This window comes from Halictus rubicundus, chromosome 4, assembly GCF_050948215.1.
Source record: "Halictus rubicundus isolate RS-2024b chromosome 4, iyHalRubi1_principal, whole genome shotgun sequence".
NCBI classification, from domain to species: domain Eukaryota; kingdom Metazoa; phylum Arthropoda; class Insecta; order Hymenoptera; family Halictidae; genus Halictus; species Halictus rubicundus.
In genome coordinates, this window is record NC_135152.1 from 16770632 (window position 1) to 16782370 (window position 11739).

Genomic DNA, 11739 nt, shown 5'->3' on the forward strand with positions numbered 1-11739 from the left:
AAGAATTAGAAATAGAATTTTGAATTATTAGAATTATTCGCAAAATTTAATAAGGGTGCCTTATACCATACAAAATTATCTTCACATTATTATATCCGAAACACCATCAAGTTTTATTCGAACTAATTTTTCATCTTCGATGGTTTCCGAAATGTCAAGTTTTAGAGGATGATTTCACTGATTAAACTCTCATTGTAACTCTTCTACGAGCTCGCGAAGTTTCATCAAGTAATGATCCTCGTTAAAATTCTAAATACTAATTTGATGGAAAAATAGTGGCTGAATTCTTACACAGAACTTTTCCATTAAATTTTATTGCGTGTAGTGCTTGCTATACATATACCATTTTTTAGATTGGTTTATTATTTAGCTTACCTGCCTTAGAATAAAAGAAAGACCAATTACTATTATTACGGGAACGTTTCTTGTAACGTTTTAAGAGAACGCGTCGATAGAATAGTATCATAAAATTGTACTTTATCCAATCAAATGAGACTTTCGAGCATTTCGAACGCGGCGGCGCGCGTATGTTTAGACAGCAACGACTGCAAACAATGTGGCAGGGTACTAGCAGAGATCGAACACATCGACGACGAGGCTGATGGAGCGGGAATCAAGTTTGTCAAAATCGACGACAAACAGTTGTCCAAACAGTACGGTGTTTTCGCGCTACCCGCCATTTTGTTCTTCAAGATGTCTTCGAAAGAACCGGTTATCTATGCAGGTAGTACTAAAATCGAGGATTAAAAGTTTTTTTAATGGTTTCGATTTAAATCTTGAAATACCGCTAAACGATTGCAGGCGACTTGTACGACGAGGAGCAGATTCTCCAGTGGCTGATGACGCAAAAAGATCCCTCCGGAGAGGTAATCGAAGATTTGGAGGGGGAGGATCTCCTGAATTTGATTAGAGAATCGGAATCGCTGGCGGTGTACTTCTGTAAGTCTCACGGTTCTTCAGGCGCGGCCAACTGCCAAGCAGGAATGTATCACTAGCCTGTTGCGTGGCACTCTATTCCTATATTTCTACGTTCTCTTACCTTCTACATTCCCATCTACTCCGCTCCCAGCCTATATTCATTGGAACTTAATTGTAAATCTCACTGATGATCGATAAAAGACTTTCTAAAATCGTTGAACACGCAAATTAACACGTTCGCTACCAGGGCTTGTCTTGATGACAGCCTCCATAATTGCAACTTTCAATCAAACGCGACTTTTATGAAATATGAGAAGAGTATTATTTCCGAGAAGTCATACATTCCAGAATAATATGTTGTGTCGTAGCATTAACCCTCGCAGGGCGGATACCGGATCCATCTAGACCTACAAGTAGCGTTACCTGATCGAGGGATTTGAGGGGTAAATAGTGGGGGAAATGCTATAGTGAGAACTTGAGTGACGTCACGAAGCTATAGTGTAGTGTAACTCAGATACGGCATTCTCTTCGTAACTGTCGCAAAGGTCGCTACCGTAACTGTCATAATTTTATTTCCACCACCGAGGGGTCCCCTTTGGAACCAGTGAAGCGGTAAACACGCTCAACTCACTAATGCAAGCGAAGCAAATGATTGCAACTTTTCTAATTTTTTATTTTTTTCTAAAAATTTTTACCATCGTATTCGTCTCGTTTTTCTAATTAAAATGACACCAAGCACGATTATAATTACGATTACAAAAGGTTGAGCTGGCACGAGTCCTTTGATGTTTGCCGAAAGCCTGAACCCCAGTCGTTTTCGTTTTCAAGAAAATCGAGTTTGAAAATGCAGCGAATACGCATGCTAGTAGATGGGAATCGTCTGACGCGTCTGATCATGACCAACCAATTCTACTTGCTGCATATACTAAAGTACGCGTACCCGACGAATTCTTATATTCTCGATGACGGAGGCGTCCAACGAAAAAATGTTATCGCTTTTTTTATTTATTTTTTCACCACTTTCATATGTTATTCGATCGCGACTTGTATATTTCTGAATTTATTTAAATCCTGAAATAACGCTAAAATAATTTTGGCCACAAAAAACGGATTTCCAGCTCACCGATTGTTTACATACTTCGAACGATCGCGACTGTGGAGCCCACACGCGTACGGGTCCGGGTGGACCCGGCATTCGTCAAGCGAGGATGGAATAACGACAGATGTAAAATTAAATTGATTTTCTTTGCAAAAACACAAAATCGCGATCGTGTCAAAAATGGTCTGTAGAATATCCATAATACTTTAATAATTTGTCTAAATCATTTGACAAGGTGTTTAATACAATTTTCGATGCATCGTTTCGAATCTCCATAAACCTACTTGCCGTTGAGATCACAGTAATACAGATAATTCGTAAATTATGAATCCTTGGAATAGATTTACATCCTCTCCCATCACCCAATGAATCGTAGGATAATTTATGCACATCACTGTAAAATATCTGAGATGTTAACTGCTGACCGCAGCCAGCAACTCGTTTGCGAATATTAATTCCTGCTCTGGAAGCAACGATGTCGAGCCAATATCGTCTCGCGAACTGAATTGTACATAGGCCACGGTGAATCGTCGTGTTGTTTCACGCTTCTATCTGTCAGGCTTAAGATGTGTCGCAACGATTAACCGAACCGAATCGTTAATTGTCCGTCTGAATTTGTTTCGTTTCTCGTTGCTATTGGCCACCTCTCGTCACTCTGTCTCGTCTTGTACGTCCGAGGCTGTACACGTTGTCTGCTAATGCCGCAGGGAACAGAACGCTTTGCGAGTTGTGTCAGGCAAAAAATCAGCGCAAGCAGGGCCGCCATAAGGAGCGCAGGATCGTCGAACATGAGGCGGCCGAGGAACTCGATGGTACACGTGAACACAGAAAAAGCAAATATGTATTTGCCGACCCCCCGGTCCCTCTCTTTTCTCTTCGCCGATACATTCAACTATGTTTCCAGATAGTTCTTCCAGAAATTCTCATCTCTGTGTGCACACCTCAGAACACCAGCATCACGCACATTTCCACAAGACATCGATCCCGGCGTGTACTCTGCGTTTCTCGCAAGAAGTCCCGTGAAAGGAATTTCGGGGCCGATTGGTCATAGTGGTGGGGGCATGCCTCGCCAGTGTCGTCAGATCAGGGGAATGGACTCAAATTGAGGGGGAAAAAGTTACCCTCTCTCTGCCTCTCAGACATTGTGGCACATGCACGAGAGAGAGACGAAGCGCGTCACTTATCCGAGCCATGGCGGAAACGTGGGGGAATGGCGTCGTAGAAGGAGGAGTGGGAGACAAGTCTTAATCTGGCGACACTGCACCCTCGTGTCACACGCATTCGCGGCGATAGCGAAATATTGCCTAAATCGGTTACACGCACGCACACTATGCAGCGTGTGATGTCAAAGGGTGGGGATGCGCGAGACTTCTTGCGAGGCACGGATAGTACATTTTTTCCGATGTTTTTCATAGATTTTTCGCTTATTTTAGTCGCAAACACAACACGATATCTGCCAATTAATATCTCGGCGATCAAACAATTTTTTATTTTGGAGAGAGGGTTCGTGCGGACACGATATTTCAATGTCCTCGATTCGTTTCCAAGATGGCGGACCCGTAGGTTTTCTCCGTCGCCACGAGGCAAACTAATTTTTGAATGCGTACGATTTTTACGAGGACACGATTATTCCAGGTCGAACGACAAACCCGGGGAATATTGTTTTTCTCGGATTGTACACGATTACACTTTCACACAGGTGCACGTTTAGACAGCATGCAGAAAACCATAGAGCCAAGCAGAAGAACCATAGTTCCCTAGAAACCCCGCTGATCAGCATGTACTACTTCTTTTTCTTTTTCTGTTTGTGTCATGTTTGAATGAATCTGATCGATTCAGAATTTCTTTTTCCACGATTTCCGCAGACTTTGTGTCATTTTTCAATAGAATTAGTTCCCCCCTCCCCTGGTGTGGACAGCAGCTTTCGTAGATCGTCGTCAACCTGAACATCATCGCCTGAATCATTTCATGTTCCCACATAGGCTGCTGTCTTTCGAGTAGACAATGTTTTCTAAGGGTTCTTGAATTTTATAACGATACAGTTTCTCTTTAGACGTCGAAGACTGCGAGCAGTGTATGGGCATCTTGGAGGAGCTGGAAAACATCGACGACGACTGCGACAGACATGGGATCACTTTCGTTAAAACTAACGTGAGTTTTAAAGACGATTTATTTGAGAGAATGAATTGTTACGGGTAGTTCAGGCATTAGGTTGTCCCAGCTGTGTGTGTATGTGTATGTGTGAGTGAGTAAGAGAGAATAAAAGCGGTACCGTCAGTGCTGGATTAACGAATAAGCAAAGTACGCACGTGCTTAGGGCATTCGGAGAAGGGGGTGCACCAAAGAAATTTTCTGAATTTTACATCTTTCACATATGTAGTAATAATATCGCTAAGCATATGTGTGCATGTGTGTGCGAGTGGAAAGAACTGATGCAAAACATGCACGTGCGAGCAAAACTCTAACTTCGGTTAAACACACTTTTTTAGTAAAATTATCAAAAATCCCTTAAAGGGCGAAAATCTTTTAAATGCTTAGGGCCTCGAAAGGTCTTAATCCGGCACTGGATACCGTGAACCGAGTGTGTGCAGATTGTATAATAGGAAGTGAGAAGGTAAGAGTGATTGACAAACCTTTTTTCAATCAACGGAGTCCGTTTCTGTAAAAGTTGTGTATAATAAAATGACTGTCGTAATCAACGACAAAAATTCAACATAACTTGTATTTTCTACGTTCGGCTGTCTCAGGACTACAAGGTTGCAGAGGATTATGGAGTCACCGACTTTCCCGTGTTGGTATATTTCGAGAACCAAATACCTAATGTGTTCGAAGGTCTGTATTTCACCATAAACAAAAACCCAATAAATGACTAGTCCTTTCGTCTAAATGTCGACTAACTGTTTTATGTGCTCTTCTATCCAGGAGAGTTAGCGGTGGAGGAAGAGGTTTTGCAGTGGCTGATCACCCAGAAAACCGAGGACAGAATTGAATTAATAACCAGAGTGATGCTGGAAACATCGGTTGAAGAGACTCAATACCTTGCGGTGTACTTCTGTGAGTCATAAATCGTTTAATGGGGTTCCTGGTGCAGAGCATAAACAAAATCGAATTTTTTTTGCATTAATCAACAATAGTACTATAGAATATATTCTCAAAGTAACAATTCGAAATTCAAAGTTTTAACGGAAATAGATGTAAGTACTCAAAAATTACCTTTATCTCCGCTGTTCTAAACAAAACCTTTAAACACGTTTTTCTCGAAACTACTTTTTTAGAGTTTGCGGACAAGATAAGTAAAAAATTATTAATTGCTAAAAAAGCTTTTTTGTATAGATAAAGATTAATTTTTTGGGGGGTTCATTTTTTGAGGTTCACAAAGAATAAGAATGTTTTTAGTTTATCGTTTCTAACCAAGTAACAAAAGAAGTTAAAGCGTCCACCTCTTATAACTTTATTATTATACCTTTTGTACTAAAACAAAATATTTGTATACTGTTTAATTAGAAAATACCCCTAAAGTTTCAGAAGTATAATATTAAATACTCTTTTTATAAAAAAACTTCTAAAACCCGCATTAATTTTAATAATTCACTCCAGAATCCCCTCTTAACAACGCGAAGCGGTTATTCGAATCTATCTAAAGAAACCTTAAATTGTTGTTGCAGATAAACAAAACTGTCGCATATGCGACGAAATTTTGGAGGGATTAGAAAAGGTCGACGACGAATGCGATGTTTTTGGTATTCAACTGGTGAAGATTCAGGATCCCCAGCTAGCCAAACGCTACTCGATCAAAACGTTTCCTGCCCTGGTTTACTTTCGAAATGGCAATCCACTTCTGTTCGAAGGTTTTTGAATATCCGTATACAACTAAATCAATGTAAGATAGAATTTACGCCATGCGTCGTTTGTTCTTTGCACCTCATAGGCGATCTACAAAATGAAGAATCGGTTCTCGAGTGGTTGATCGACGACGACAATCGCGAATTAGCGGACGAGATCGAAGACGTCAACGACAGAATGTTAGAGAGACTTCTAGACGAATCTCCATTCTTAGCAGTTTTCTTTTGTAAGATCTAAAATGTCTAAGATACCTCATTTTGTCATTTGATCAGTTCTTCTTTCTACTCAGAGTGCATTTTGAGCATTTCTAAAATAGTTGACCTCATAAAATTTCATTAAACAGACCGAAATTTATTTCATAGACGACGAAGATTGCCCCGAATGCGACGAAATCATGGAGGCCTTGGAGAAAATCGACGGCGAAGCTGATTTATTCGGTATCGACTTCGTGAAGGTCTACAGCCCCGAGGCTGCTGAAAAATATGGAATCCTCAACGTTCCGTCGCTCGTCTATTTCCGTAAAAAAACACCGCTGCTCTATGACGGTGATTTAACGCAAGAGGACAAGATCCTCCAATGGCTGACTTCCCAGGACGTCTTCGAAATCAAGAACGAAATCGAAGAAGTCAATAAGAAAATGTTGGACAAGCTACTCGACGAGAACGAATTCTTAGCGGTCTTCTTTTGTAAGCAGACGTTTGAATGGCCGGTAAACTTACCAGTGAATTTTGTCCGATTATTTTCGAATTCATTTATTAATTTGCAGATGAACACGACAGCAAAGAGAGCGAAGAAGTGAACGAAAAGTTAGAGGACATCGACGGAGAGACGGACAACTTGGACATCACGTTCGTCAAGATGGCTGACCCGAGATACGCTAGGAAATGGGGTGTCACCAAACTGCCTGCCATTGTATACTTCCGCAAGAGATTTCCTAGTATTTATCGAGGTATGTACCACTCAATTTCAATATTACATACATTCAACATTAGATAATTTCAATATTCAATACTAGAAAGCCCCAAATAAAATAATGGAGTTAACTCGTAAATGCTACGCGCGTAAATTCGTAGAACTTTCAATAATAGAATAATGTAACAATTTATATTGCATAAAGATTCGCAGTCTTCTCGTGAGGTACTCAGATAGCTGGGGAATTCTTCTTTACCCGGATACCTCGTAGATAGAGGTGTGCGTAAACCCGAAAATTTCGGGTCAAGAATTTTGTACGGGTTCGGGGCGAATTCTTGAAGATAATCCTGAAGAACTCATCTCGACCCGTCCCGACCTTCGGGAATCCGACATTTTCGGGTTCTCGCGCACCTCTACTCGTGGATCATCAGCTCTGGCTTCTATATTGTCACGTGTCTAACCTTTTTGTCCACGAAGGCAACATTCACAGCGAACAAGACGTGCTCGAATGGTTACGCAAGAACAGGTACCGTCAACCGGAGCTGAACATCTACATGTACATGCTGATCGCCATCACCGTCCTCTTCGCCATGTACACCGGCTTCCTGTTGTCGTGCTTCCGGTCGGAGCCCGCCGCGCCAGCTGCGCATCCAAAGCAAGCGTGAAAACTCGAGCAAGAAAACTAGAGACGGTTTAATGCAAGCCAACGAAAAAAAAAATAAATAAATAACGATGGAAGGAATACAGAGACTACGTGGACTGTTGCTGCGCGAATGTGCGTTGTTGTTGTTGCTCCGACATGTTTCGCTTAACGAACGCCGTTCGTCCGGAACGAACGACACGGTCAAAGGCTCGACGATTCGACGATTGAGATCCGTCGTTCTTGCGCGGCATCGACGAGCGCCATTATTTCGCTAGCCGATGAACGAATAAAAGTATACTTATCGTTAGCTATTAGCGCACCATACCACCCAGGCTCGAGGCGGCTGACGTGGCAACGGTGTGTGTACATGTATATTGTAAAACGTGGACCAAATCCGTCGACCTTTCCAAAGAAGATTTAGACCTCTGTCAAATTCAGGAAGGATCCAGGGAGCTGAGGTGTCTGAACAACGCGGAGGAGCGAGGGCGCATTAGTATTGAGCTACCACCCGGTGCTAATACACTCGAGTCGCATCGTGTTTTAGGGAAATTATTGTTAAAGCGTATATTTATTATCGTTTGCTATATATTTTTATCGCGTTCAAATCTTTGTTTACTACAGATTATTGTATTGCTTTGTTACGATCCACTGTAACCACTATTCCGACCACACTTTGTATTTCTTACGTAAGTGATACACATACCAGGGATTCTTTGTTGTGTTTCTTCTTCTTCTTCTTCTTCTTCTTCGTTTCTTTTTAGAGTGATTATAAAGCTGAGTCGACGCATACCGGCGTACACTGTTGCGATTTAAGGAATGTTTGGTGGTCGATGATCATCGACGATCGTAATTTATAATCATTATGGTTTTCGTACTTGTTTAGCGTGAACTGTCGACTGTCGTCGACGGCTTTGACAGTGGTCTTTGCGCGCGATAGATCATCTTTGGTCCACGTTCACGGGAGGGAGGGTGGGGGGGGGGATGATCAACAAGACGATCGTCGCGTTGATCCGCGTTGATCCGCGCCTGTTCCCTTGGATCATCGCCGATCTTCTGTTTATCGAACGACAAGGTAAAGATCTATGCAACGACCAGTAAAACAATTGCTTGTTGACGTATATCGGATAACGAGGAATTCATTGACAAAACGAACCCTTTGGACTAATTCCAAACCCGTTTGAACACCACTCCTGTCTGCCAATTGTAAATAATGTAAAAGTGTGAACGACGCATTGTATAAGACAAAATACGACGGTTTTACTCTTTACTTTTATGTTTCGCATTCGTTTCTTTCTCTTCGTCTGTTTCTCTCACGGGACACCGCATAGATTTAATCGACGCTAATTGTGCGCGCACACGTAATCTTAGTTCATTTTGGATACACTTCATTCGCTTAGGGACAGCGTTGATATTTCAGTGAAATCTGTATTTATCGAGGCGAGTCTCTAAGAAGTAAATTGAATTTTCGAAATACATCTGGAATTATGTTAATGTGTGGTACGTGAACTCATTATCCCATCATCACGTATTTAGCATCGTGAACTCGATTACCAAATGTAGTTAAACAACTCGCAAACTATACGGGGAGGTTTCAAATTTAGACTCCACGTTTTTTAAATCATTTCCGATAGTCTGACGAAAAAATATTTCCGATAAAAATTAATCAGTTTTCAATTAAAAGTGAAGGTCAACTTCCCGTTTTTTAAATGGTACTTTAATTATATAGCACTGTAGGAAACTTCAAGACGAATTCAATGACCCAGCATATTATAACCTTGAAGTAACCTTGAACAAAGACATCGTCTCGAAAAATTGAAAATTGTATACGTTAAAAGGAAGTACATCGATATTATTTTTGCATTGGTGTTTTCCATTTAGTTTAAAAGTGATTTCATTGTCTTTGTGAAAATAATGATTTCGAAACGTTTTCTTTTTACAAAAGTTGATTAAAAAAGAAATAAATATAAACAAATAGGTGAAGCGTAAATACGCGAAGAAATGCGTGAGTTTCCCTATATATGCATAATTATGTTCACATTATTAGTAGACTAACGTATTGAAGCACAGACGAGGTATCGTCTGTGATTGAAGCAAATGGATATTTTAAATTTCCCGCTGCTGCATAAAGAAGGAACCACTCAAAGCCAACTTCAGAGCAAACACTCGACTGCTCTGAAGTGTGCAGACGTTGAATAATTCTTTACCTAACGGAATAATGGCGGACGCGTAAGTGCTGTTGGAGTCTTACAGAAATCTGAAAACATCGCGGGTTATGATAACTTTATCGAACTGAAATAATGTCATTAATGATTCTTAATAACTGATTTATCGAATATCTATTATAGTTTTCGAACTTTTTGCAAAAATGGAAAGTTATAACTTGCTACTGACAAGTTGCGATCAACGTGAGGCAAAATACAATTCATGTTTTATCACTATATATCTTATAGATTTTTATAAGAAATGATTAGTTTTCGTCTTAAATCGTACTGAATTAAAATAACTATTACGCAAGATAGTTGTTTTGTTTAATATTACACGGGGGAAACCTAACATAACCTTGATTTTGTGCACCATGCGACTGTTAATACTATTGTCTGTATGCGATACACGTTTATAACGTTTATAAATATTGATTTATAGGCAGAAGGAAACTGCCCCTGCGGCTAAGAAGCTGCCAGCAGTACCGGAGTCGGTACTTAAGAGGAGGAAAACCCGTGAAGCAGTTAAGGCTGCACGTCTTCAAACCTCTATTAAGGTACTACAATTTAGCAAATATCTCGTAATTAAATACTAGCTGGTATTTTGTCTTTTGGATTACTTATTCAAGAAATTCTTTCGATTTCTAGCAACGTGCAAACCGTTATAAGAAAAGGAAAGAAATCTTCAAGAGAGCAGAGCGATATGTGAAGGAATACAGGACTAAGGAGAGGGATGAAATCAGGTTAATTAGACAAGCCAAAAACCGAGGAAACTACTATATCCCTGGAGAAGCGCGTCTTGCCTTTGTTATTCGTATTCGGGGGTTGGTATAATTCATACTTTTAAAATAATTTTTGATTAATCAATGTTCAGTATATATAATAGAATTCAATCATTTCAGTGTGAACCAAGTTGCACCCAAAGTACGCAAAGTACTTCAGTTATTCCGCCTAAAACAGATCAACAATGGTGTATTTGTGAAGTTGAACAAGGCGACAATCAACATGCTTCGTATTGTTGAGCCCTACATCACATGGGGATATCCAAACCTTAAATCAGTTCGTGAATTGATTTACAAGAGAGGATTTGCCAAAATAAACAGGCAACGTATTCCCATTACCAGTAATACTACCATTGAGAAGAAACTTGGTTAGTATTTGCTTGTCTTTTTCTTTTTTAATTTTTTGAGAATTACTTTACGTTTGTACATCACTAAGTATCATCTTGATTTGTGTTACTGACATGTCCATGGGGGTTGAACTCATAATTATACTTCCCCCTTCCATCTTGTCAGAAAGTAATAGAATTTTTGAAAAACCTTTTCGTGTATTGTTTATGTACAGGTTTGCGAAAATTCGTACAATTTCTCATGACACCATCTTTCCTATTCAGGGTATAGTGTACGTTACTAATAAGTGGAAATTATTTTTATAGGTCGTTCTGGCATTATTTGTACAGAAGATTTAGTCCACGAAATATTTACAGTTGGACCAAAATTCAAATATGCAAGCAATTTCTTGTGGCCCTTCAAGGTATATAATACTCCAAATTCTATATTCGCGACATAGGCATGATTGTAGAAATGTTCAATGTTCTATCGATCTCCTACTATGTCGTAGAGTAATATGGGTTTCTCTTCATGGGACGCATGTGCTTTGCGTTCCTTAGTCGAACTCAAACACACTTTCGATCAAATACCAAATCTCATTTTATTCAAAATTATCTTATTACTTTTATTTGTAGCTTAACACACCAAATGGAGGATGGCGTAAGAAGACAAACCACTATGTTGAAGGTGGTGATTTTGGAAACCGAGAAGATAAAATCAACGAACTTCTCAGGAGAATGGTTTAAATTTATAAAAATCTTGATAAATAAACATTTAAATACAATACATTATTTTGTATCACTTCTTTTTGCATTCATGTATTTTACTACCTAAACCCAAACACAATACCATTCTATTTCCTCCGTTTAATTTTCCTAGATAATGTCAGCTATTGGATTGATTTAAAAGTCTCATAAATGCTAGATAAATCGTGATAACACGTCTGAAAAAAGAATATGAGGATAAAGTTTTGTGCTCCTTTGGGTAGAAACTATATGGACGCCATATTTTTTT

The 11739-nt window shown here is 39.7% G+C and overlaps 2 protein-coding genes across 5 annotated transcripts in view; both read left to right on the forward strand.

The window, feature by feature from the left end:
• Hlk (hulk) overlaps positions 1-8906 on the forward strand; it is a 59202-nt gene extending 50296 nt beyond the window's left edge. For 2 of the 4 annotated variants that reach the window (XM_076787132.1, XM_076787133.1), the window contains 11 exons: positions 536-724; positions 802-939; positions 2725-2829; positions 4071-4168; positions 4765-4849; positions 4940-5071; positions 5683-5865; positions 5946-6086; positions 6223-6546; positions 6627-6809; positions 7250-8906. In XM_076787132.1, the coding sequence (XP_076643247.1) occupies positions 536-724; positions 802-939; positions 2725-2829; positions 4071-4168; positions 4765-4849; positions 4940-5071; positions 5683-5865; positions 5946-6086; positions 6223-6546; positions 6627-6809; positions 7250-7437 (1766 nt within the window). In that variant the 3' untranslated portion in view covers positions 7438-8906. The remainder of the gene's footprint in view (positions 1-535; positions 725-801; positions 940-2724; positions 2830-4070; positions 4169-4764; positions 4850-4939; positions 5072-5682; positions 5866-5945; positions 6087-6222; positions 6547-6626; positions 6810-7249) is intronic. The other 2 variants (XM_076787134.1, XM_076787135.1) reach the window with 1 other exon arrangement.
• Positions 8907-9557: 651 nt separating this feature from the next.
• Rpl7 (ribosomal protein L7) lies at positions 9558-11530 on the forward strand. Its single transcript, XM_076787151.1, has 6 exons — positions 9558-9641; positions 10059-10173; positions 10265-10440; positions 10519-10766; positions 11052-11149; positions 11361-11530. Exons 1-6 carry the CDS (start codon positions 9631-9633, stop codon positions 11469-11471), a joined length of 759 nt encoding a protein of 252 aa, XP_076643266.1. The 5' UTR covers positions 9558-9630; the 3' UTR covers positions 11472-11530.
• The last annotated feature ends 209 nt before the right edge of the window (positions 11531-11739 follow it).